This window comes from Sus scrofa, chromosome 4 (genome assembly GCF_000003025.6).
Source record: "Sus scrofa isolate TJ Tabasco breed Duroc chromosome 4, Sscrofa11.1, whole genome shotgun sequence".
NCBI classification, from domain to species: domain Eukaryota; kingdom Metazoa; phylum Chordata; class Mammalia; order Artiodactyla; family Suidae; genus Sus; species Sus scrofa.
In genome coordinates this window covers 129,098,994-129,126,381 of record NC_010446.5, presented here as the reverse complement: position 1 = coordinate 129,126,381, position 27,388 = coordinate 129,098,994, and the positions used below count along the sequence as shown (strand labels likewise).

Below are 27,388 nucleotides of genomic sequence, written 5' to 3'. Positions count from 1 at the left end.
TCCCCAGTACTGTACATGTTGCATTCTGCAATTTTGTCTTCAGATCCGCTTTCACTCTTCTGCGTGTTGTGACAGGGATTTTCTCCGTATGAACTAGTGATTACAGGTCACACTGTGCGTTCCTTAGCTGAAGCCTGTATCTCAAAGCTCTGCTGTTGTCCAGGGGGTGTGTTGGCTTTAAATGCTACATGGAAAGCCTTTGCTGTCCCCACATTTCATTTCCTTTAAGTTGTGCCAAAGTAATGAGTATATTCTCCTTTTCTAGGTGCGCTTTGTAAAGAATATAACGTCCTGGAAAGAGATGAAACCAGGGTTTTATCATGGGCACGTTTCTTATTTGGATTTTGCAAAGTAAGTTATACCTGAAATGATACATGAAAGAATGCTTTGTACGTTAACAACCTAAAAAGGAATACATTCACTAAATTGTTATGATTTTGATTAAAAAAAAACCAGGCTGGCCTGCCTTTGCCGCTTTAGGGATGTAATTTAAATATACCTGCTGGTGTGTGACTGCCCTCTAGTGTTCATAAGTTGATAATTGTCATTAGTTTCAGAAATTCAAGGCAGATTCAATGTAGGCAATACCCGTGAAAGGTCTTTATCGTTATTTTGTTTCTGCTGCCTTTACATCCAAATGACGCTGTTTTAGGAGAGCCTGAGGTTTTAACCTGGCCGTCACTTGGATTATGACTTAGCACCTCGTTGGCTGAGAGCAAGAGAGCAAAGCAGCCATCGCTCGGTGTTGTGCCTAAAGTGTCCCCTTCTCAGCCACGACACGAGAGCCCATACAGGTCCCCTTGGGCCACCTTGTTCTAGCTTTAAAATTGAGATATATTCTAAAGAGACTTTAAAAAATAGTGTCTGTTCTTTATAGTGATTTGCCTGAAACTAGACGTAACTAACTCTTATTTCCATGTCTTGGGGGGGGGGGAGTGGGATCCCGGCATCACTATCATAATTCTCTCAGGAAAAGTGCACAGAACTACAGGCTCGCGTACAGGATCCACACGTGACACGTAGCTGCCTCCAGAGTCTGTGCCACATTAAATACTAATCAGAAAACTGGTCAAGAGGAGTATTCCAATATACATGGCTTGGTGAATCCATCTGAATGGTTTTTTTGTAGGACATAGACTATTATTACAATAAAACCTCAAATCCAAATCTTTTCCCCAGTAAGATTCTGCGCTAACTTACAAAACATGAAAAATACATCTTTAAATGATTTAAGCTTAGACATGCCTGCGCAGTCATTTCATGAGCAGTCATGACTTCAAAGTAATATGCCCTCATGTGCTTGTCAACTTTCAAGAGAGTTCTGTGTAAAATCTAAAAATATCAGCTGTCATTTTAACATTTCAAACTTGAAAAGCAAAAGGAATGACTGAAACATCACTGATTCACATTGATAATAAATCTTAACTTTATTGAAAAGCATGCAATTAGAAGGAATCCTCCAAATATTCCATCCAGAAAATAATTTTTTTCTAGTTCCTTCCACAGCACTCAAGATCTTTCAGTAAACTTTAAAGTAAAAAGCTTTAAAGTTAGATGTACATTTTTCTATAAATAATTCATATGGCAATATTGAAAACATTTTATAGGCAGTTTTAAAATAAACTAATTATTTTTCCTCTGCAGAGGCATTGAACCAATTTCATAAACTTCATTGTTATGCATATTTCCCCTCAGGGCTGCATTATCCTTCAATTGAATGTTTGTTACCCTTTCACCTAAATGATTTTTTTTTCCACACACAGCTTGGTTTCTCATACTTGAGGTTTTCATTATTAAAATAAAATATCGAGTGCTTTTGCTTTTGGCAAAAGTCTTACACTTAAAATGAAGCTCTGGTATATGCTAGGGTTCTTGCAGTTAAAAAAAATATAAACATTCTTGGAAAGATTAATATCAGTTATTAAATACTAACATGAATGTTGAAGGGCTGGAATATTTTCATAACGTGTTTCGTGTTATTGGAAGCAAAACGTATTGTGAAAAATTTTAATCGACTTTTACAAGACTTTAAACAGATACTTTAGAAAATCCACGAGAGGAAATATATTTGGACATATGAAGCCACAAATTATTTTAGGTGTATTTAGTGTCTCTTAAAGTTTACATTGGCTGTCATCCTCTCCACAAACGAGTAAGGAGGAAGGAAGAAACACCACCTTAGCAATTTTTAAATATTTATTCTTCAAAACATATTCATGACTGGGGTGGTACTTTGTGGAGTCCATGAAAAGATTTGCCTTCAGGAGAAAACAGTCAAATTCGGTGAAAGAAATACTCAGTCACCTAGCTTTTCAGTTGCCTTGGCAGAAACACTGAAAAGAATATAGGAGTTCCCACTGTAGTTCAGTGGGTTAGGAATCCGGCTGCAGGGACCTGGGACACTGAAGAGGGGCGGATTTGATCCCACCCTAACTCAGTGGGTTAAGGATCTGGCGTTGCTGTGGCTGCGGCATAGCTTGAAGCCGCAGCTTGGATTCAATCCCTGGCCGGGGAGCTTCTGTATCCTGTGAGTGTGGCCATAAAATTTGAAGATGAAGAAATAAATAAATAAAATACCTCCGGAAACCTGGCAGTAAGATAGAGAAATAAAAAAATGAGAAGTGCTTTCTAATTTAGACTGATCACTAAAAACACACACTTTGTTTACAAGCTTCTATCAAGCTATGCTTTGGCGACATGTTTGGGTTTTTTAGAACTTTAGAATAATAACGAAAACATTATCTTACATATTTGCATTGCTGTCCTGTCTTGCTCCTTTTGGTCTTAAGCCTCTTCTTATTTTTTAAGCACATGTCCTAGTTCTTTCTTCCATTTTTCCCTTTAATGTTTAATTACTGTTTTTTTAAATTGGTGGACAAAGCATTTTAAAATAATGTAGATATGCTAACATAATTTTAGAAATTTTCCAATAAAAATATTGTATAGGAAGGACACTTTGAAAACGGCCTAGGGCGCAGGCATGTGCAGCCGAGTAAGTTGCAGTTCTTGTCCTCAGCGAGTTCACTGAAAGCCCCCCTTTTCCCTGTAATTGTTGGTTCTGTGTGTTTCATTATAAACCGTGAAAATGTTACAGATGGCCCTGCCCTTTAAATCATACCAGTCATTTGACTCTTACTCCCACTCTGATTTTCTTCAAATTTTACAAAAGAGAAAATTTGAACATACCTTTCTGAAACCTTTTTCAGAACATTTTCCTTTATAGAGCATACGGTGCAGGTAAAAGAAAACTATATATTTTTTTGTCTTTTTTTTTTTTTTTTTTCAGAGCTGCACCTGCAGCATATGGAGGTTGAACCATCTAGGGGTTGAATTGGAGCTGTGGCCACCAGCCTACACCACAGCCACAGCAACACCAGATCCTTAAGCCACTGAGTGAGGCCAGGGATAGAACCCAAGTCCTCATGGATGCTAGTAAGATTCATTTCCACTGAACCATGGTGGAACTCTTTTTTTTTTTTTTAAAGAAAATTCTTTTAATGCTGGTTTTGATCAGACTCTGCTAAGACCTGTTATGATCTAGCCACCTAGGGTCATACCTCGGCATGCCATCTTGGAACGGTAACTGGGATTATTTCGGTACAGCGGTCCCTTTTATTCAGGCATGTGTCAGGTGTAAACCTCTGTGCTCGTGCCCAGGAAATGTGTGGGTTTTCATCACGGTTGTTCTGGTTTCTCCATGGCACCCCTGCTGTCTTTTTCAGAACAAAGGGGGTAAACTGGTAAAGAAGGAGACATGTCAGGCCAGGACACTCAGGGCTTCGTGGGTCTAAAATGTCCTGGTAACAACGGGGCAGCATCTAGGCCTGGCTCGAGCTGGGTGGTAAACAGTCACGTGCCGTTGAGCTTCTGCCTCCTTCTCTGCTGAGCCGGTGGAAGCTGCACCAGCCTCCTCGGCTTTCAACAAGCATGTCACAACACCGTAGAGACACTTTTGAAATTATTTTCGTCTTTGTAGGTAACATGGGAGAGTTGCCTTTTTCTTTCTTTTTCAGGCCACACCCTCGGCATATGGAGGTTCCCAGGCTAGGGGTCCAATGGGAGCTGCAGCTGCCCGCCTACACCACAGCCACAGCCACAGCCACGCCGGATCCGAGTCTCCACTGTGATCTACACCACAGCTCAGGGCAATGCTGGATCCACTGAGTGAGGCCAGGGATCGAACCCACGTCCTCACAGATACTAGTTGGATTCTTAACCTGCTGAGCCACAGCGGGAGCTCAGAGTGTTGCCTTTTTCCTGGTCTTAATCGCTGGCTCTTCCTGGGGCACCGATCCTTAGCCTGCTAAGGAGCCACCTCCAGCGGCAGCTCCGCAGCTTAAGGCCTGCAGCTCCTTACCAGCTCGGCAGTGGCAGCCGCGTGACCTGAGGTCTCCAGTTTCCCGTTTGTGACATGAGGGTCGTTGCAGTAACTACTCTGTTGGTGGTTGTGAGACTAAATGCGCTCACGCACGCGGAGCCTTTTGTGTGCGTTGCACACGGAGCTGGGTTAGGTCCTTCTGCACCTCGTCCTCCTTCAGTTTCCATGTTGTCCTGCCCACCCTTTCTTCCTCTTTCCGTCTGAACCTGAGCCGGCCCCTCTCCCACCTCCTAAGGCCGCCTTGCTCAAGATTCCGTCTCTGCCTCCAGGATTCTTGTTTGCGAAGCTGACCCAATTTTACTTACCAAGACATCCGAGCAAGAAAGCTTAGGGTCGCCCTAACCACCCCTTTGCTTCACGGTGATTGTCTGGCCACCAGCATGGCTTTTGACCCTGGCTTCCTCCGCCTGGCACAGTGCTTCCCGCACATCCAATTTGATGTGCGCGTCGTAAGGCGAGAGGCCCCACATTTCTGTCCATCGTCCAGTCTCCGGCTACTCGGGTTGTTCCCAGCTTTGGCTGATGATGAGTAAAGCTGCCGCGATGTTTGCACACAGGTTTTGTGTGGATGTGACATCTTCATTTCCCTGGGATAGAAGCTAGAAGTGGGGTTGCTGGGTGGTCCCCTGGCAGCTCTGTAAGACACTCCTAAGCTGTCTTCCTGCGTGGCTTTATTATTTTGCCGTCTCACCAGAAGTGAACGAGAGCTCCAGCTGGCATATCCTTACCAACAGTTGGTATTTTTAGACTTTCTTTTTTTTTTTTTTTTTTTTTTTTTAATTTGGGACATTCCGCTAGATAAATGTGCCTTTTAGGAGATACATAATTACTTTTAAAATCATTTATTATTAACATTATTATCAGCAGGATGAATAATTGCCAACAGGTCATTCGCTATGTTTGAAACATGGCAGCGGGAACTTGCCACTGGAAGGATTTGAAGGTTTCTGTGAAGGCTTTAGGGATAAGAGAGTCCAGAATAAATCTGTCCAGTTCTTCCTTGTTATTTGCAAGTTCTGCTTCCACAGATTCACCCAACTGCAGATGGACTGCGTAAGACACCAGGGTCTCCTGTGTGAGACGGCTGCTTACCTAGAAACGCTAAGTCTAGTGTGAAGCAGAACTCTCAAAGCTTGATGCTTCCCAAAGCCAGTCAGCCCTCTTTCAGCTTCATCTTCCGTTTAGGCTTTGTCTAGCCAGTTGTCAAGGTTCCTTTCAAATGTTCTGACTATATACTTGTTTTTAACCATTCTTTTGTGTGTGTGTGTTTGACTTGGAGAGTTTATTGTGTTTTTAGATGAAGGTTCCTGCTTCGTACTATAGAAATTATAAATAAATGATTGAATAAAACAACCCAAAGCTGAATAGGAATTTTCTACGTGTAAATTTTCATTTGCACCTGTGTGTGCATACATGCCTGCGTGCACACATACACACATAGATGTATATACAAAACATGCAAGAGTCATCATACATGTTGGGAATCAGTTGTCTCTGTGTCTGTGTATGTATTTCTTCTTTTTCATTTTGTGAAGATTTATTGAAGTATAGTTGGTCCCCACTGGCCAGTCATTTCATATACACAGTGTGCATATGTCACTCCCAAACCCCCAGGCCATCCTTCCCACCCTGCAGCCTGTCCCCTTGGGTAACCATGAACTTGTTTTCAAAGTCTGTGAGTCTGTTTCTGTCCTATGAATAAGTTCGTTTGTATCCTTTTTTAAAGACTTTTTAAGATAAGTGATGTCTTATGATGTTTGTGTGAAGTTATTCACCTGGTGTGATAATCTCTAGGTCCATCCATGTTGCTGCAAACGGTATTATTTCGTTCTTTTTATGGCTGAGTAACATTCCATTGTCTGTGTGCACCACATCTCCTTTATCAGGTCCTCTGTCGATGGGCATTTGGGTTGCTTCCATGTCTTGGCTATTGTATAGAGTGTTGCAATGAACACTGGGACGCACGTATCTTTTCAAATTATGGTTTTCTCTGGATAGATGCCCAGGAGTGGGCTTGCTGGATCATATAGTAGTTCTATTTTTAGTTTTTTGAGGAACTTCCATATTGTTTTCTGTAGTGGTTGTACCGGTTTACATTCCTATCAACAGTGTAATAGGGTTCCTTTTTCTCTACACCCTCTCCAGCATTTATTGTTTGTAGACTTTTTGATGATGCCCATTCTGGCTGGTGTAAGGTGGTATCTCAGAGTGGTTTTGATTTGCATTTCTCTAATAATTAGTGATATTGAACATCTTTTCATAATTTTTTTTTTTTTTTGCCATGCCTGTGTCTTCTTTGGAGAAGTGTCTGTTTAGATCTTCTGCCCATTTTTTGATGGGGTTTTTTGTTTATTTGCTTTGACAAGGAGATGTTCATATATTTTGAAGACTAATCCCTTGTCAGTTGCTTCATTTGCAAATGTTTTATCTAATTCTGTGGGCTGTCTTTTCATTTTGTTTAGGGTTTCCTTTGCTGTGCAAAACCCTTTAAGTTTATTTAGGTTCCCTTTATTTTTTGTTGTTGTCTTTATTGTCATTACTCTAGGAGGTGGATCTAAGAAGCTATTGCTGTGGTTTATGTCAGAGGGTGTTTGGCCTGTGTTTTCCTCTAAGAGTTTTATAGTGTCTGGGCTTATATTTAGGTCTTTAATCTGTTTTGAGTTTATTTTTGTTTATGGTATCAGAGAGTGTTCTAATTTCATTCCTTTACATAGCTGTCCAGTTTTCCCAGCACAACTTACTGAAGGAACTGTCTTTTCTCCATTGTATATTCTTGCCTCCTTTGTCATAGATTAGTTGACCTTACGTGCGTGAGTTTAGTTCTGGGCTTTCTATCCTGTTCCACTGATCTAGATTTCTGTTTTTGTGCTGGTACCATACTAGTTTGATGACTGTAGCTTTGTAGTATAGTGTAAACCGGGGAGCCTGATTCCTACATCTCCATTTTTCTTTCTCAGGATTACTTTGGCTATTTGGGGTCTTTTATCTTTCCATACACATTTAAAACTTTTTTGTTCTAGTTCTATGAAAAATGCCACTGGTATTGCATTGAATTTGTAGATTGCCTTGGGTAGTATAGTCATTTTGACAATATTCATTCTTCCAATCCAAGAGCATAATATATCTTTCCATCTGTCTGTGTCATTTTTGATTTCTTTCATCAGCATCTTATAGTTTTCAGAGTATAGGTCTTTTGTGTCTTTAGGTGGATTTATTCCTAGGTATTTTATTCTTTTTGATGTGGTGGTAAATGGAATTGTTTCCCTAATTTCTCTTTCTGATCTTTCATTGTTAGTATATAGAAATGCAGTTGATTTCTGTGTATTAATTTTGTATCCTGCACCTTTACCAAATTCATCGGTGAGCTCTAACAGTTTTCTGGTAGCGTCTTTAGGATTTTCTAGGTGTAGTATCATGTCATCTGCAAACAATGATAGTTTTCCTTCTTCCATTCCAATTTGGACTCCTTTTATTGCTTTTCCTCCTCTGATTTCTACGGCTAGGACTTCCAAAACCATGTTGAATAAAAGTGGTGAAAGTGGACATCCTTGTCTTGTTCCTGATCTCACCGGGAATTCTCTCTTTCTTTAGGTCCCAATTACAAGACTCTCGACTTCCTAGTTGAGGTGTCAGCTGTGTACCCTCTTCTCACCAGTGAGAGGACTGTCCCACAGAAAGGCTTTGGTTGGGAGTTTGCTGCTGGTCTAGTGGTTAGGATTCAGCACTTGCACTGCTGTGGCCCTAGTTCGATCCCTGGTCTGGGAACTAAGATCCCATATCAAGCCTCTGCACCCTGGGGCCAAAAAAAAAAAAAAAAGAGAGAGAAAGGAAGCCTTTTGTAAGTGGCTAATTCACAACAGTCTACTCAATCTAATTCTAACACCTATACACCTGACACCTTGCTAACAGTAGTGATGAAGCTGTGAACAGGAGAGAAACAATCCCCTCCCCTCAGGGAGCTTCCACTCTAACCTAGTTGGCAGACGCCATGTATTTGCAATCATATCATTTTCTCTTTTTTAAAAAATGTGAATTTTTTTTTTTACTGTATTATTGTTAGTTTTATGGGTTGTTTTAGTGAAAAAATACATCCTAAATTCTGATCTGTTTCCTTTCCTTTTTTTTTTTTTTTTTTCCTTTTTAGGGCCACACCCACAGCATATGGAAGTTTCCAGGCTAAGGGTCCAATCAGAGCTGCACCTGCTGGCCTACACCACAGCCACAGCAACGCCAGATCCAAGCTACATCTGGAACCTACACCACAGCTCACAGCAACACCAGACCATTAGCCCACTGAGCAAGGCCAGGGATTGAACTCATATCCTCACAGTCACTATGCTGGGTTCTTAACTTGCTGGGCACAAGGGAACTCCTCTCCCTTCCCCTTCAGAGTGTCATCTTTCTCCTTAGTATTTTTACCATCTACCATATCTACTTATCTACCGGCTTATATTCTCTCAAGTAGAATGTTAACTCTAGAAGAACAAAGAATTTTGTCTTTTTTCCTACTTTGTATTCCTAACATTAGAATAGTTCCTGGCGTAAACTGGGTACACAAAAAAGTATTTTTTGAATGAGTGAATGTAATAGAATAGAAAAATGAGAATGGCATCCTGGTCAAGGAAGATAAAATGAGCAAAGGCCTGTCATGGAGAAATAGGAGTAAGTCAGAGATACGGGGGTGGACAGACGAGTTCTTGTTGGAGGAGAGTTGAAAATACAGTTAGACCAGTAAAGTGGTGCCCAGGACACGAGACGGGTGGACATTAACCGCCACGCGAAGGAGTCTGGGTGTGACGTCCACATAAACAGCAGGTGTGTTTCAGGTTCCCGGGAGGTGTCTGCGGAATCAGTGGAGAAGTGGTTTGAAGGGAGGTTGAAAGGGAGAGAGACTTAGTGGCGTTGGTTACCGTGGTCCAGGCGGGAGGCCGCAGAGAGGGCAGGTGTGAAGACGAACACGGGTCGACTCTGTGGGGGAGCTTGCGGGGCCAAGCCCCAGCAGGACGCGGCAGCTGCCGGGTGAGGCCTGCAGGACGGGACCGCTGGGGTCACGCCAAGCTTTCACGGCTGGGACGAGGGAGCATGCTGGAACTGGAACCAGTTCTAGGGTCCGTTCTAGACAGATCTGGGGTCTGCAGGGGCTGCTAAAGGGAAAGCCCCTCCCTGTCACCCCGAAGGCAGCGGTGCTGAAGACGGATGACTTTCACTTGTGTCTCGCCTTTGCAATGCGCGGCTGCAGAGGGGGGCTCAAGCGCCGTGGCCTCTGCTGTTGCTCTTTGTCTAGTTTGCTGAGCCCGAAATGAGACGTCATTGCCACGTAAAATTGAAATGTTTCTGTAATTCCTGCCAGGAAAATTAAAAATTTTTTTTAATCCAATCTCCCCTTCCCTCCTTTATCTTCAGCTGTAATTTTAAAATGCTTGTTTCGTATTTACTTCATTGTAATATAGATCATTATCAAATAGTTCCTAATCGCCACATATTCTATTTTATTTCTAGTAATTCATGTTCTTTCAATGTAGAATTAATGCCTCAGACTTGACGTTTCAAGACCCCCCAGAGTTGACGTTTCAAGACCCCCCAAACAGCGTGACCGTGTCGGTTTCACCTTTTAAACTGTGCTCTGTGTCAGGTTTGGGGTGAAGAAGAAGCCAATCTACATTAATGTGGTCAGGGACCCCATCGAAAGGCTGGTTTCTTACTATTACTTCCTGAGATTCGGAGACGACTACAGACCAGGACTGAGAAGACGAAAACAAGGAGACAAAAAGGTAGTGCTTTAGTTTTAAGGTTTTTATGAAGGTGGTTGTTTTTGAAATGCAATGAATGGTGGGCTTTTAAAATTCATGGGTGATTGTAAATGTACTTGCTTATTGTGGAAATTTTGAAAAGAACTCAAAAAGTAAAGCGACTTTACGGTGGATATTTTGGAGTCTGTACAGTATTTTGCCCTTTTAAAGAATATGTTACTTTTGCTCCAGAGCTGAACATCTGTCTTGGTACAGTCCCGTTAACAACTTTCTGAGCTCACTGCAGTGATGCATTAGCAAGATACTCTGCCGTCCTTAGGTGGGTCCCTGGGTCTTGGTGATGGCTCTTTCTGCGGATTTGTGATCTGGTTTCTATGGTCTGTTTGGGGACTTGTTAAAGCAGCTCGTTTTTCAGGCTGGAGGAGAGTGTAGCTGCACAAGCTCTTAGTCAGCAGGTTCAGATTTGAGCGTCTTCTGCTTACGTGCGTCCTCAGGGGCCGCACTGCTCAGGGGCCTGCCCAGGGCACGGGAGACCCCCCTCTCCTGCCTCGCTGTCCCTCAGGCCGCCGGTGCCTCGCCCACCTGAAGTGTCACTGTTCTCCAGACTCATGACGCATCATCCGTTTTGCATCCGTGTTGTTCTGTATATTTAGGATGCTTCTCCTTCGTACTGGAAGACTCCTTGTTCAGGCTTTAAGATCCAGCTCGAATGTTACCTCTTTCATAAAGTCTTCTTTTGTTGCTTTTGGCCACCCTGCGGCATAGGGAGATCCCTGGGAAAGGGTCAGATCCACGCCACAGTTGTGACCTACACCTCAGCTGCAGCAACGCTGGATCCTTTAACCCCCTGTGTTGGGGGCTGGGGAATCGAACCTGCATCCTGGCGCAGGAGAGATGCTGCAGATGCCGTTGTGCCACAGCAGAAACTCCAAAGTCTTTTTTTTTTTTAATGTATGATTTTTTTTATTACAGTATAGTTGACTTAAAAATTCTTCTGCTCAGCAAAGTGACTCAGTCACACTTGCATATACATTCTTTTTTTAATATTCTCTTCCATCGTATTCTGTCCCAGGAGACTGAATATAGTTCCCTGTGCTGTAAGCAGGACCTCATCGCTTATCAATTCTAAATGTAACAGTTTGCATCTACTAACCCCAAACTCCCCGCCCATTTCCACCCCCGCCCCGGCAACCAAGAGTCTGTTCTCTATGTCTGGGAGTCTGGTTCTGACGTGTAGATAGGTTCATCTGTGCCATGTTCTAGATTCCTCATATAAGTGACATCAAATGGTATTTATCTTTCTCTTTCTGACTTACCTCACCTAGCATGAGACTCTCCAGTTGCATCCATGTTGCTGCAAGTGGCATTATTTCATTCCTTTTTTTTAGGGCCACATTTGTGGCATATGGAGGTTCCCAGGCTAGGGGTCTAATCAGAGCTACAGCTGCCAGCCTACACCACAGCCACAGCAATGCAGGTCACAGCAACACCAGATCCTTCACCCACTGAGCGAGGCCAGGGATTGATCCGGCATCCTCATATTTACTGCCTAGCCGCAACAGAACGCCCTCTTTCTTTCTTTTTAGGGCTGCATGTTTGTCTCTCAGTCCTTCTTTCAGCACAGAGCTTCTTAGGGCTTCTAGTAACTACGCCTGTGATTCTCATCACGTTTTCTAAATATGCACATACTTATTTTATAACTTTCGGTTTTATACTGCCCTATAGATTATTAAACATTTCTATCAAGTGTTGTATTAGCCGAACACCAGGGGGTTGTGCTTGGGGGGAGAGTATATGCTTTTGGGCTGAAGATACCCATCTAGAGGAGAGTCAGTTTGTGTTGAAGAAGTGCCCACCGCTCCCCGAGGCCCCAGATCCTACCCTAATTCGCTTCTTGTGTTTCTTACTCTTAATTAACTAGACTTAGTGACGGCTGTGGGAATTATAATTAATTCAGAATATCATACCTGAAAATATGTAGTATTTTATTCAGTGTATTAATGAGGTTGGAGGAAGTCCATGCTCAGCTCAACCCGATCCCAGCCCCCGTGGTTATCACGATTCATAATCCCCCGACCAGGGTTTGCTCATGGAACGTGAATGTTATACAAAAGCATCTGAGAGCTGTTTCTGAGACAGTATTTGATACGTAAAAAGCCCCGCAGGAAAGCAGTACACTCTCTCCGCAGTTTACAGGTTGGAGAACTTTTGCTGCAGGCCAGGTGTCTCCCTCTCAGTAGGGGGTGCTCGGCCCAGGGTCCGCCTTGGCCGTCCCCTTCCCAGACTTCTGACTGGCTGTAGAGGGGGTCCTCTCACCAAGAGGGAGAAAGTGGGAAGCAGGTCTGTCGCAATGGAGCTGAAGAAAGAGAGAAGCGCTCCACGTGGACCTTAATTTCAGTGAAAGTAGATGGAGCTGTCCTCTGGGATGTATCTGTATCTCAGGAAGCAGATGGGGGGCGTCAGCACGGGGTGGGAGCTGAGACCAAGGGTTGAATGAGTCGCACTGAGACCCACAGAACGTGAGACAGGACCAAGTGAGAAAGGAAGAAGGGGTGCGAGTGTGTGGTGCTGAGCATCCAGCCTTCAGGGAGCCGGCCAAGGAAGGGGGTCACCCCCGGAGACCGAGGTTGGAGAATCCGAGGACAAGGCCGGCAGGTCCTTGAAATGCGAGGGAAGGTCATTTCAGCTGCAGAGAGAGAGGCGAGTCGAGGATTTAAAGCTGCTTTAGATTTGTCCGTGGGGATCAGAGAAGCTGTTTAAATGCAATCCAAAGAGTCGAGGCGTAACTGGGAGATGAAGAGAGCACTCTGGAGCTACACGTCTGGCTCTGAAGGAACAAACCATCAGAAGTGTTTCTTTACAGTGACGGATACTTGGGCATAGTAAGATATCTGATGGAGCGCTTCCGTGCCTGCCCGCTTGCGTTTCTCACAAGTGTCCTATCCTAATAAATCTATTTCTTGCCTATCAAAAGAAAAAAAACAAACAAACAAAACCGTATCTGATGAGAGCGAGGGGCAATGGGGGAAGAAGCTGGAGGAGAATTGATGGAGCAGCGTCTCCGAAGGGGTTTTCAAGGGGAGGAGGGAGCACTTTCAAGATGACGTCAGCAGGGGCTGCAGGTGCAGTTCCGCCTTGGTCTAAGCAGGACATCAAGGGAGCTCACTCTCAGCCTCGATTTTCTGTGTAAGATACAAAGCAAGACCGTTTGCAGAAAAGGGCGTGGGTATAAATGCAGTCGCTGTTACTATCAAGCATTACAGTTTAATTATCTTAACTTTCAATTTTAGGAATTCATGTCTAAACTAATAATCTAAATATTTTGCTATTGTGCACTCTTAAAAACATTTGTATCTAATTCACAAAGAACTGCTCTTTCTAAGCATAGATGGTATGTAAGTAAAAAAGCTGGTGGTAACTTCTTCTCAGTTGTACCGAACTGGATTATTTTGTGGGAGAGAAAGAGAGCTAAAGTGTTTCCTTTCCTTTGGTGTTTTGGTTTTGTTTTTGCTTTTTATTTTAAGACCTTGAAGTTTGATAAGAAAAACGTATTTATAGGTGGAAAATTTCTGAAATGGGACCAAAATGTTTAGGAGAAGGCTAATAGGAGTTAGCACATAAGTGAGAAAATTCTGGTGACCGGCGCTTGGTGACAAGTCTCCTTCTGCCACGTGAGCAGAGATGCCCGCGTCGCTGTTGCGGTCAGCGCGGCAGCCGTTCGTCTGGTCACGACCTCAGCGGACTGATGACCCAGGTGTCGGGAGTAAAGCGGTCACTGAGTTGTCCTTCTCTCTGGAAGTGCTTACTCACCTTGTATTTGTAAAGAAACAGGAGAATTTCTATTAGGCACTGAGATCTAGCAGCTCATGCGTGTTCATCGATTTCTGGTTATTTGTAGTTCTTTTTTCTCTTTACATCATCCTTGCCACTGGCTGTCTTGGGGTTCGTTCTTGTGTGTGTGTGTGTGTGTGTGTGTGTGTGTGTGTCCTTTTAGGGCCGCACCTGGGCGGTGTGGAAGTTCCCAGCATGTTTAACCTTGTTTTTATTTAATTCACTTTGGTAAGGGGATAGGAAATTATAAAGACACGCATTCAGCATAAACTCGTACTTACTTTCAAGGACAGGCTATCACCCGGGGGCCGTTCCATTCCTGTCGTGAAAGGGTTCTTGTAAACGCTGGCCTACAACAGAGACGGGAGGCAGGCCCGTGTGTCACCTCCGCAGGGTCCCGCGCGTGTCTCTGTGGCCAGCGCTCTAATCCGCGCTCGTCCCACCACTGCCCCGTTTGTCTGACAAGTGGCCTCCCTGAGATGCTTGCCAGGCGAGGATTGCCTTTGGGTCTCACGTGTGCTGCTTTGTCTCTATTGCAGACCTTTGATGAGTGTGTGGCCGAGGGCGGTTCCGACTGTGCTCCAGAGAAGCTCTGGCTCCAGATCCCCTTCTTCTGTGGCCACAGCTCGGAATGCTGGTAGGAGGCACTTACCTGCGTCTGTATTGTCTCTGTCGTCTGTGTTGCCCCAGGGCGAGAGCCCTAGTCAAGGGTAGGTGTAAGGAAATCAGTGAAGACCAGGCTAGAAAAATACCTGGTAATTAAGTAAAACCTGGTTTTGTGGTTACCTTGAAGAGCATTAAAGAAATTCTTCACCTGTAACAGGCTTACAACGGTTTCTCAAATGCTGTGTTTTGAATTTGTTTGTTTTTGGTGTTATGTGTTTTGCCATATTCTAGCCATGTTCATAATTAGAGGTCAGGGGTCATTTCGTCAATGCCATTTTCTCCTGAGCGTACTAATTTAGCCATCCATTTAAAAAAATTTTTATATTGACGTATAGTTGGTTTCTTGTACCAGTTTCTGCTCTACAGCAGTGACGCAGGCATACAGGTATTCACCTTTTTTTTCATGTTCCATCATGTTCTATCCCAAGCGACTGCATGTAGTTCCCAGCCATCCATTCTAGATGAAGAAAAGGCTTAGTGGGTGATGTATTCACCTGGTGTTACTGTTAAACTCATTTGACTTGGGAGAAGCCAGGACAAAATAAAGATATTTTATTGTTAATAGAACTTATTTCCTCTGAATGGGCTGAATTTTAAGTTTATAAAAACAATATTTGTCCCAATCAGTCATTTTAATGGGAAAAGTAGGAAAAAAACAGAAACCAAAAAAACAGGATCACGTTTAAAATTAGCATCTATCTTCCTTAAAACCATGAGCAATACAAGGAATGCCTTGGGCCTGCCATCATTATTTGAGATTCAGTATTTGATGACTTGGCACCTCAAGGCCCTCTCAGTAGATTATATCAAAGCATAACACAGCTGGGGCGTTCCCATCGTGGCTCAGTGGTTAACGAATCCGACTAGGAACCATGAGGTTTTGGGTTCGATCCCTGGCCTTGCTTAGTGGGTTGAGGATCCGGCATTGCTGTGACCTGTGGTGTAGGGCACAGATGTGGCTCAGACGTGGCATTGCTGTGGCTCTGGCCTACGCCTGTGGCTACAGCTCCGATTACACCCCTAGCCTGGGAACCTCCGTATGCTGCAGGCATGGCCCTAGAAAAGACAAAAAGCCAAAAAAAAACAAAAAAGCAAAACCCACAGCTGATCCTCTGAACAGCACAGGTTTGAACTTCGTGGGTCCACTTAAAATGCGGATTTTTTTTTTTTGCAATAGTACGCGTTACAGTCCTACATGGTTCGTGTTTGGCTGCATCTGTGGATGTGGAGCCTGACTGTAAAATGATACACAGATTTTCACCTGCAGGAGTGGAGGGTTGAGTCTGGTTGGCACCCCCAAAGCCCTGTGTTTTTCAAAGGTCAACTGCAATAGCAGAAGAAGAACTGGAAGCTTCGAAAGAATGTCTTTTCCATTTTTAATCATTTTCTTACAACAAGATCTGTGATCCACACCACAGCTCACGGCAACCCCGGATCCTTGACCCACTGAGGGAGGCCAGGGATCGAACCTGCAACCTCATGGTTCCCAGTTGGATTCATTTCCAGTGCGCCATGACGGGAACGCCTGCATTTACCTTTTAATTAAGAATCTTTCATTGAAAACTGGATAGATGAGCCACACCACATACTGACATAAAGATTCCTTGGGAAACGTCCTTTATGTTCTTTTGCCTCCCAGAATTAAGACCAACCGCTTACTCTACAGTTGTCTCTTAGAACGGTTCACAAATTAAAACGACAGGAACCAAAAAACTGAACCATTGTCCCAAAAAAGGATGGACCTGTGGAGGCAAACCCATGTTGATCAGGGGCCGGTGGAGACAACACGTTAACTGCACTCACGCTGAAGCGCGTGGGAGGCTGTTCCTACACATTTTTTTTTTTTTGCGGCACCCACGGCATGTGGAAGTCCCCCGGCCAGGGATCGAACCCACGCCACAGTAGCACCTTGAGCTGCTGCGGTGACAGCACTGGATCTTTAACCTGTTGCACCACAAAGGAGCTCCCTATCCATATTTTTTAACTGCCATCAAACTATTAAATGTCGCCTGGTAAAATCTGCATCAGCCTGCAGAGCGGAGCAGAACCTGGGGGGAGAGGCAAAGGAAAGGACAAACAGGTGGGCCTCCCAAAGACACTCATAAAAGGGCGTGGAGGCTTTGGAGGGACACGTGTCGATTTGTTTTTTCCGCTCATATAGTGTCAAAGGCATCAAAGAGGCAGAGCTCACAAGCAGGCTTTTTATTCCGTTTCTTTGGCTTTAGGAATGTCGGAAGCAGGTGGGCGATGGATCAAGCCAAGTACAATCTAATCAATGAGTACTTTCTGGTGGGGGTGACTGAAGAGCTGGAAGATTTCGTCATGCTGCTGGAGGCGGCTTTGCCCCGATTCTTCAGGGGCGCCACGGAACTCTACCGAACAGGTGTGTACAGGATGCGTCGCTTCGGAACGCGGTCCTTCCATCGCCACGTGAAGGATATAGGTGGGCGTTCCCTGGGGGCTTAGTCGTCAAGGACTCAGGGCTGTCACTGCTGTGGCTCCGGTCACTGCCGTGGCTCCGGTCACTGCCGTGGGGCCGATTCAATCCCTGGCCTGGGAATTTAGGCATGCCGTGGGCACAGCCAAAAAAAGAGAAAGAAAAATAGGTGTGATTGAAGTGTGTTGATAAAGCACGACAAATAACTCCAGGAAGGCAGGTAGGCTGGCTGTCTCTCCTCACCACGTTCGATACAAAATAATACTTGGCACACAGATGGTGTTCAGTAAAATTTTTTTTTTGCTTTTTGGGGCCGCACATGCAACATATGGAGGTTCCCGGGCTAGGGGTCGAAGCGGAGCTGCAGCCTCTGGACTACACCACAGCCACGGCAACGTGGGATCCGAGCCGCATGCGTGACTTACACCACAGCTCACGGCAGCACCAGGTCCTTAACCCACTGAGCGAGGCCAGGGATCAAACCCAAAACCTCATTGTTCCTAGTCGGGTTCGTTTCCTCTGCACCACAACGGGAACCCCGACTTTGTCATATTTTAAAAATCAGAGTAGTCAGAGCACCAGGCATTTGAGCCGACAGCACGTAAGGTGACAGCCTTTACTGGCTGGGGAGTCTTCCCTTCATTGTCTGACCCTCGTTAAGTCTTTCAGGAGGTAAGGATTGACATCAGAAAGGAGTAAGTCTCGGTCTGATAGGATGAGGCCTCCTTTGGCCTCGCCCGTCCTGTCGCCTGGCCTTCCGGGTGTCAGGTGAACTCGAGCCTTCCATCGGCTCACGCAGAGCGGTGGGTGGTCCCCGAATTGATCTGCCTTGTCTGCTTTTCCTTGCAAGTAGGGAAGAAATCCCATCTGAGGAAAACCACGGAGAAGAAACTCCCCACCAAACAGACCATCGCGAAGCTGCAGCAGTCGCACATCTGGAAGATGGAGAACGAGTTTTACGAGTTTGCGCTGGAGCAGTTCCAGTTCATCCGAGCCCACGCCGTGCGCGAGAAGGACGGGGACCTCTTCATCCTGGCCCAGAACTTCTTCTATGAAAAGATTTACCCCAAGTCGAACTGAGCGCGGGCGGCCGTGAGGTTCCCGACCCGCCTCCCGCTCCGTCCTCAGCGCCGCGGCCCGGCTGGCGGATGGGCGCAGGAGCGGGCTCGTCCGGGGGGAGCCGGGCTGGGACACGGACAGTGACGACCAGGGAGCGGATTCTGGCTGATACGTCGGTGGTCTCGCAAGTGTAAGTGTCAGCCCCCCTCCCCCCCCCTTGATGGTTAAATTGTGGTGGGCGATAGAAGCTCCTGCCTGGACCACAGCTACACATCACCTGGAGGAAACGCACGGCAGGTCTAAGGGAAGGCCAAACGCAGTCCCCAGAGAAAGTCCTGAGGCTCCGTTTCAGATAAAGCCTTTTCTCCAACGAACCATGAGTGAAGATGGATCCATTTGCTGCTTCCACCCTCGCCCGGAGGTTTGGGTTACACACCTCGGCTGAAGGGGCGTTGACTGTTGGGCAGAGTGTGCTTTTTCTGTGACTCGCGTCTCATGACGTTTCTCGGGATGTTGGGTCACGTGTGCTCACAGCATCTCTGCTGTAGTTGGAATTGCCCATGTTTATGTCGGTCACTTTAATTTTCTTTAAAAAGATACTATTCGTGTTAAGAACCAGCTGAAGCCGTTATTAATACTGTACAAAGAATCCAGGCAGTATTTCTCGTTCCTGTCACCCCGTGTCCAAGCTTGGGGGAGCGCTTCGGAGCTTGTCGCCGGCACCTGCGGGTTGAGTTGAGGCTCCCACACGGCGCGATCGGAAGAGTGAGGCTGGGGCTCCTCTCTCCATGGGCTGTTTGTAAAGCCGTAAGCAGAAATGTTGGGGACTCCGTGTTATAACTCCGTGAGTGAGCTGTGGTGTGGGTAGGGTTTCCTACTTCTCTGTACTTTTATCTGTAGACTGTTTTACTACGGTGCTTTATAATGTGTTTTAAAGCATTGCATTTACAGAAAAAGAAAAATGCTGTAAATATTGCATATTTTATGTATTTGGACCAAAAGGCTAGAAGTAATGAGGACAAAAGTGATTTTGCACCAATTTTATGATGTCCAGTAAAACCATCAGACCTATCGTCCCTGTGTTTCTCCTTGAACTTGACTGTTAAGATGTCACTGAAATGGAACTCGGTAACCTTGCAGGTTTGACACGCACAGTTATTCCTCAGTGGGGGCAGTGGTTACAGTGGAAAGACGACCGGACAAGGAGTCAGAGCTCATGGTTTCGTGTCCTGCCTCTGCCACATACGTGCTGTGTGACCTTGGGCAAGTCGCTTAACCTCTCTCTGCCTCAGTTTCCTCAGCTTGGTGAGGACGGTCATTCTGCTGTACCTGCCTCCCCGGGGAGCTGTGGGGCTTGAAGGAGGTGACCTGTGCGGGCACCTGGAAACCCCGTAACGAGCTGCGGAAACATCAGCTCTTAGAAACCATGGGTGACGTATAGTTTCATGCCATTCGTTTTTTAACCAAAAAAAAAGAGAAAAAAGTCCACTTATAAGCTGGTTGGGGAAAAAAGTTAATCTTGATATAAATTTGCATTTAATAAATATCTTCTCAGTGTTTTATCTTCCCTGTTTCAACAACTACTGAACTATGGAAACACCTGTGAACGCTTCATGGTTCCAGAGCAGCTGCTTGAGCGCAGCAGAGTCCCGGTTTGAGGAGAAGGCTTCGTTCGCCAGCTCTCGATGGGAGCAACGCTGCTTTCAAGCGTGGGAGGTCTCTCTGTGTTTGTGTTTCATTACCGTTCAGAAATGGTAGCTCTCTGGCACCTCTGATTTTTAAGGTATATTTTGCAGAGTTTCATTTCCCTGTGCATTTCTTCACCTTCTTCTACTTCTTGGGGTAACGGAGAGAAAGAATTTTAGGAACATTTTCTAAAAGGATAACCTTTAATATGTTTAGTTCAAATAAACATCCCAAACAAGGCCCCACGTAAGCATTGTAGGCGGGTTGCTTTCGAGGCGATTAATGGTGTGTGGAAGCAGAGGCGGAGTTCTGCTCATCAAAAGACATTTATAAACAGTGTTTTTAAAGAGCGAAAGGGAGTGGACAGAATCCTTGCAGGAGGCTTTCGCCTCTGATAACAGGAGGATCTTAAGAGAGCATCGACAGGCAGGCAGAGTTTCTTATTTGGCTGGCTCTTTGGTGTATCTTAATTCCTGGGACCTCTTAGAGTTATTTGTTGAAAACGTATACAAATGATTCACCCCAGAGTAAAGGGCCGCCTCAGGACGGGGCCCCTGGCATTACCTGCTAAGGAGTCCCGGCGTGCAGGGTGCTCGTGGAGCCCAGCTGAGACCTGCTTGAGGTGTGTTTGCTCTTCTGGGAAATGAGCGCACGGCGCCCCGGTCTGGGGCCAGCCAGCGCTTCTAGAAGGGCTCGGGAGTAGATGCTCTTTGGGGCTTTGCAGGCCAGTGTGTCTGTGACAGCAGGCAGCTCTGCCGTTTTAGCCCAGACCCCTCGTAGAGGTGGAGCCGGCAGTGTCCCCACATAGAACCTTATCGCCAAAGCAGGTGACAGGCCAAGTCTGTCCCTGGGGGTGTCCTTCAGCCCTGGGACAGAGGACGACTACTCATGGGGAAATCACTTCTGAACGTGTGCTCCGATGGCCCAAAGGAGCCCATATCCTCCCCCAAAGCTCCCCATGTGTGTCCAGGGAAGAGCTTCCCATTCAGGCGGTGCCCCCAGATTCAGAGACTTTGACGACGTACCTCGCTTCCAGGTGGGCTTTTTTCTTTGCCAGTGTGACCGGCAGGTGGGCGTCGATGCCACGGCCTCGGAGGTGGGTTAGACGCACCCTTTCCTGAGGCCGAGGAAGGGCTAGGGACCATTCTGCATGGTCGGGACCGTCCGGGGCGTCGGACACGTGCAGAGCCCTCATCGTACCTAACTTTGTCATCAAATAAATAGAACCACTGAGATGATAATGTATTTTTTTAAAGTGGCAAATACGGTTTTCTTTTTTCAGGCTTTGTGCTTTTTCAGTATTTTGAACATAGGGAAATTTTCTTTTTATAATACAAGAGCAGATTAACCACTTTGAATTTTACAAGACAATGTTATGTGTGTATGTGTATCTCTCTATATATGTTTATTTCCTAAAAGAGGACAAAGTACTTTTTTGTTCGACTTGTTATCGACTCCTGTTTTCTAATTGCTGTGAAATGGCAACTGTTGATAAATTATTGAGACTGTTTTACAATGTAACGGGGAGGATATATTTTGATTTTACCCAGCTTTAATCTGTAAAGTGTCCCTTAAATATAATCTGATAGCAACACTGAAAAAATATTGCATGGGAGTTACTTTTCTGTCTCATCCACATACCCATTTGTGCAACTTTGAACATACCGGGTGCTTCTGAATTCCCGATAATTGGGTTGAAATGACTGAAAATCAGAGAAAAACGTACTGACTTTTAAACTTTGACTTTTATTTTCCATTCTTAAAATTCAGTTAATGCCTATAACTTGAAATCTCCTGCTGGCTCTTTCTCAGTACAAGTCCTATTGGAAACTCTTTAAACTGTTAGTGCCATCAGCGGCTTACAAGCAGTATTTTGATATTTCAGATGATTTGCTCATTGTATTTGCATAGTTAGAAAGAAAATAGTTTGTAGACAATGGCTCTCTTTTTCTAATAAAATGAAATAAAAATTCCAAAAGCACTGGAGGATTGAACTGAAGCCTGGTTCCCAAATGCGTAGCTGGTATTTTAATTTCCATTCAGATTCTCCATAGAGAACATCTGTGTAAACCGCCGCTCCCTGGGCCTCCCCAGGGGTCCTTCTCCAACACGCCCAAGGTCCTAGCTTCCTTCGCTGCGGGAGGCACCGGTCCTGTAGCCCTTTATGAAGCCAGGTGCCTCTACTTCATGATTTGAAATTTTGCCTCTTCATAAATTAGCGCTATTTGCGTTGCGAGGAAGCTAGGCAGTTGCTGGTGGATTTTTGCATCCATTCACCTGTACAGAGCTGCTGGCTGGTGCCAATGACACTGCTGCTCAGGCAGCTTTTTGAGGGGAAAGCAGCCCTGTTTCAGAGGCACGGCCAATGCCGCTCCTCTCGAGTGGAGCTTACTTTCCGAGTTCCTGGAGTGGGGATTGTGGGGCCTGAAAGGGGTGATCCGTTCGTCGGATTTATCCCGTAATTTCGGTTCCTGCAGCTGTGTGACCTCTGCAGCACTGTTTATAAAAAGAGCCCGATGGTGATGCTCTTTAAGACACGTTGCTGGCAAAGCCCGTGATGTAGACACCCCGGTGCCATCTCTCTGGTTTTTCGGGCAGCTTCTGTAGCTTTCTGTTGAAAGTCGGGTGTGTGGGCATCTCTGAAGCTGTGTCAAATGTAATTTTGACAAACATGGATTGTCTGTTTTGGCTTTTATTCTATAAATACCCAGCTAGCTAAGGTGTGCCTTCCCCTCGCGGTCCGCGCTGGAAGCTGCTCGCTCCTCCTCGGCTCGCCCCCCGCCCGCCGCCCCAGCTGATGCATTTATGCAGCAGTTTCCAACTTGAAACCATTGTGTCACATCTGTTGGAGAGATAATCACTCCTTTTCCCTAACATCCTGCCAGCTTCTGTTTTTTGAAGTGTTTCAGTTGATTACCTGATGCAAAAGCTATAAAATAAACACTCAGTGGGAAGGGAAGGCGGCTTGGTGTCCTGTTGTAATATTTTCTTCCGCAGCCTTGATGCCCACGGACGTCTTCCAAGTGGACTCGGCGTTGGGCGTCATCAGCTTAACCCTCGGATGTCACTGCAGCCGGAGGGGCTCATGCCACCGATGACCTGCTGTGGCTTCTTTGTGACATGTGGGCTGACAGGCCTCTGCTGCTTTTTGCTTAGTCCTCTATCATTTGGTATTGGAATCTCGGACGGAGAGTTTGCAGGGTCCACCTGGGGTATGCACTTAATTCGAAGAGAAAAGGGAATGAGGAAAGGGCTGTCAACTCAGAAGACAAAGCAAATGTGAAGGAAAAAAAAATCTGATTAGCAGTGATTGCAGTTTAGGCGTATCAGTAATGCTTCTGCGAGAAGACACCTTTCTGATGGTTAATGATGCTTTTCACTCTTTAAGGGGAAACTCAATTCCATAGATTCCAGTTCTTAGCCACTGACTCAGCATTCCAGCCAAGTATTATGTTTTACTGGGTTGAATAAAACACCAGTTCAGTGATCCACCTTTTTTTTTTCCTGTCTTTTTAGGGCTACACCCATGGCATTTGGAAGTTTCCAGGCTAGGGGTAGAAATGGCGCTGTAGCCGCTGGCCTACACCACAGCCACAGCAACGTGGGATCCGAGTCACATCTGCAATCTACACCACAGCTCTTGGCAACGCTGGGTCCTTAACCCGCTGAGCGAGGCCAGGGACATGAGGGCAGGCATCTGCCCTCGTGGAGACTAGTTGGGTTCTTAACCTGCTGAGCCGCAGTGGGAACTCCTGATATGTCTTCTAAGCCGGGAATTTTGTCTCTACCCACGGAGGCAGAACAGAGAGCGTGGACTTGAGGGCCGGGGACCTGCACTGAGGGCGACTTTCGTCCCCGGAGAGAACAGTGCTGGTGTCACGTCGGACAAGGGGGACGCACCAGGAGAGACTGGTGACCGGGGGCGTCTCTGAGCTGCGTTGGAGGGTTGTCAGGGCGCCGACCTGCCCCCCGACCCTGCCGAGCACGGCCGTGTCACTTTAGAGAAGATGTAGAGATAGTTTGGGAGACCAGCGAATTTTATTTTTAACTGACAGCCTACGAGTGCCTTTTACTGATGTGCCCACAGTACAGACATTCTTGGTTGTGACACCTGCGGCTGTGTCCACCCACAATTTCCAGGACTAAAGGGGTCGGTGCTGAGTGTTCTAACACAGAACCAGCTTGTGCCAGCAGTGGACGTGGCCACGTCTCGTACTTGAACTGTGTGGACTGCAAAGCCGCACGTCCATAAAACTCAGGATACGTGGACTAAAATGATTGTCACTCTTTCAGCAAAAGGGACACTATCCATATGCTCTAAGAAAACGGGACATTCGCCTCATTTATAAACCAATCGGGAGTTCCCGTTGTGGCACAGCGGAAACGAATCCCACTAGGAACCTTGAGGTTGTGGGTTCGATCCTTGTCCTCTCTCAGTGGGTTAAGGGTCCGGCGTTGCCGTGAGCTGTGGTGTAGGTCGCAGACGCAGCTCGGATCCCGCATTGCTGTGGTGTAGGCTGGCGGCTACAGCTCCGATTCGCCCCCTAGCCTGGGAACCTCCATGTGCTGCGGGTGCAGCCCTAAAAAGCAAAACCAACCAACCAAGTCATCGTGTTAGAATTCCAGGTTTTTAGGATATCTGAAAAATAAACTTAGTTTGTCATCATTGTTGCCTAAACCTGTGTATTTTCACTGTACTCTTGTCACTAGATCTCTTTTAAAGCAGCAATTGAACTTCAAAATTGCAGTTTTCCTTTCAGTAGTAACAAGTGCAGAAGTGCAAATTCCAAGTCGCTGTCCGCTTGTGTTCTTTCCTGAAGGCACCTGCTACCCACGACTTGACCTTGCCTTCATCACACCCTGTCTCACCTCCGTCACCACAGAGCACAGGGGTGGCACGTTACAGTAAAGCAACAAACAAGAACAGCGTCAACCACAAACTCGACCTCAGAATGCAGGTTTTCCCCTTTCTGCTTCAGGAACAACCAGTTGAACAAACAAGAGAACTTTATAAAGTCACTCTTCTCTTTGGGGTTTGTGATATTTCTTCTAGCAGCAGGAGACGAAACAAAGTTTTAAAATGTTTCGGAGTTTGTGCTGTGACTCAGTGGGTTAAGAACCCAATGAGTTTCCATGAGGATGAAGGTTGGATCCCCGGCCTCGCTCAGTAGCTCAAGGATCCGGTGTTGCCGTGAGCTGTGGTGTAGGTCACAGATGCGGCTCCAATTTGAGCCCTGGCCGGGGAACTTCCACGTAGTGCAGATACAGCCCTAAAAAGAAAAAAAATATTTCAGGGGCCTGTGTAAGGTAGAATAGATGGATTATGTTTCTTAAGACCCGTCCGGGGAAACAACAGGAAAAATGTAAAACGATTTTTTTTCCTTTCATTTGTTTCATCCAAGGAGAGACTGCTAAATCCCTCCAATAGATTATTTGGGGGTCTGAAAACAACGACAGTGGTGGGAATTCACGAACAGAGAGTCGCGAGACCTGGCTAGTTGTTACTCCTTTCTCCCTGCCTTTTGGTCCTGGGTTCATCTGAAGCCAGGTGGCCAGCTTGCTGAGATCACTGTACCCTTTCCTGTAAAACCTGGTATCTTTGCTTTTTACCTTGACCACTGAGGTCTTGGACTCCGTCTGATTTCCTACACTCCTGTCTGAGCCAGGTCGCCTCCTTCCCCGAGTCCTTCACCAGGTGTATGTACTGCTTCTGGGATTCCTGTAGTGGGGCAACTAAGAGTCACTTTTGAGCGATGCAACCGCAAGGTAGCGAGACCTCTGTGAGGAAGGAGCTTGTATGCTGGCTCGAACACGGGCTCTGGAGCCTACTAGCCAGCCGAGCCTGAGCAAATTAAGCTCCCTACACCTGAATTTGCTCATCTGCAAAATGGGAATAACCCATCTCAACAGTTAGTTTGAAAATTAAGTGAGATAATGCATGTGTAGACTTAGTACTTAACTTGCTTCCTGTTACATAGTAAGTGCCGAACAGGCGCTAATGGGAGTTCCCGCTTGGCTCAGTGGGTTAAGAACCCAACTAGCATCCGTGAGGATGTGGGTTCGCTCCCTGGCCTCACTCAGTGGGTTAAGGATCCAGTGTTGCTGTGAGCTGTGGTGTAGATTGCAGATAAGGCTCAGATCCCAAATTTCTGCAGCTCTGATTTGACCCCTAGCCTGGGAACTTCCATATGCAAGTGTGGCTGTAAAAAGAGGAAAAAGAAAAAAAAAAAAAAGAGTGGCTAACATTATCTCCTATGACAGGAAAGTGAGACGAGGAGCCGTCTGGACATACTACCGCAGTGTATATACCCTCCCAGCCACTCAGCAGCACATGCCAGGCTTGGCTGCACATCCAGACAAAACCACAATCACAAAGACACATGCACCCCTATGTTCCCTGCAGCACTATTCACAATAGCCAAGACATGGAAACAACCTGAATGTCCACTACAGAATAAGAGATTAAGAAGATGTGGTGCATACATACAATGCTCAGCCATAAAAAAGAATGAAATAGTGCCCTGTGCAGCAACATGCTTGTAACTACGTGAGGTCAGAAAAAGGAAGACAGATACCATATGACATCGCTTCTACGTAGAATCTAAACTATGGCACAAATGAACCTGTCTACAGGACAGAAGAAACTCAGACATGTAAAAAGACTTGTGGTTGCCAAGGGGGAGGGGAGGGCACGGGAGGCGTGTGGGGTCCGTAGATGCCGATCGTTGCACTTAGAATACGGAGAAGCACCGAGGCCCTGCTGTCCAGCACAGGGACCTCTCCAGTCTCGTGGGTAGACCAGGATGGAAAAGAGCATTTAAAAAAAATGTGTACATGTATGACTGAGTCACTTTGCTGTACAGCAGAAATTGTCCTAATATTATAAACCAACTCTAATTTTAAAAAAATGAACATGGGCCAGGTGCGAGAATTATGGAAGATGCACCAAAGAGGCCTGGCCTCCATTCGCTGAGCAAAGAGGAGGCAAAGAAGAAAAACGAAGCATCAGTCAAACCCCTCTTTCCTACCTTCCCGAGAGCCCCCACCTGCCCAGCTCCTCGTTGTCATTAAGGAGTCATAACCCGCCCCCTGACCCCTGGACCTTTTAAGACGCTTCACAGCTTCGTCTCTTCGTTTGAGCCTGGAAAGAGCCGAAGCACCAGCCTCACCCAGGCCGTCAGGCTCCACGTCTGGCACCATTGCTTTGCTCTAAAATATAAACTTCCGTCTTCTCTCTCAGACGGGCTTCATCTCATGACAAATGAAGCTGTCTTCCCACTTCTCCAGACGCCTAATTGGGATCAGAGGCTAACGCGATAAAGTCTTACTGTGGGAGGTTTTGTTGACATTCAGACATCATTTTCAAGTCTATTACATTTTGGTTCCAGCATCACGGAAACAATGAGGAAGGCAAACAAAGCAAGGCACCTGGTCCCGGGCTTACAAATGGGTTGTATTCTCAGCATTCGCCGGAAGCCGGGTGTTTGAAATTCACGAGGAGCCAGTATTACCCCTGGGAGCCTCGCCACGGAAGTTAAATGTTCATCCCTTCATTAGAGCAGAGGAACCGAGGGCTGTGTC

At 45.9% G+C, this 27,388-nt stretch overlaps 1 protein-coding gene across 3 annotated transcripts in view; it reads left to right on the top strand.

Annotated features, from left to right (window-relative positions):
• Window positions 1-24,482, top strand: part of HS2ST1 (heparan sulfate 2-O-sulfotransferase 1) — a 156,473-nt gene extending 131,991 nt beyond the window's left edge. For all 3 annotated transcript variants that reach the window (XM_001925492.6, XM_013997436.2, XM_013997435.2), the window contains exons 3-7: window positions 266-351; window positions 10,011-10,149; window positions 14,499-14,596; window positions 16,851-17,008; window positions 17,916-24,482. In XM_001925492.6, the coding sequence (XP_001925527.3) occupies window positions 266-351; window positions 10,011-10,149; window positions 14,499-14,596; window positions 16,851-17,008; window positions 17,916-18,142 (708 nt within the window). In that variant the 3' untranslated portion in view covers window positions 18,143-24,482. The remainder of the gene's footprint in view (window positions 1-265; window positions 352-10,010; window positions 10,150-14,498; window positions 14,597-16,850; window positions 17,009-17,915) is intronic.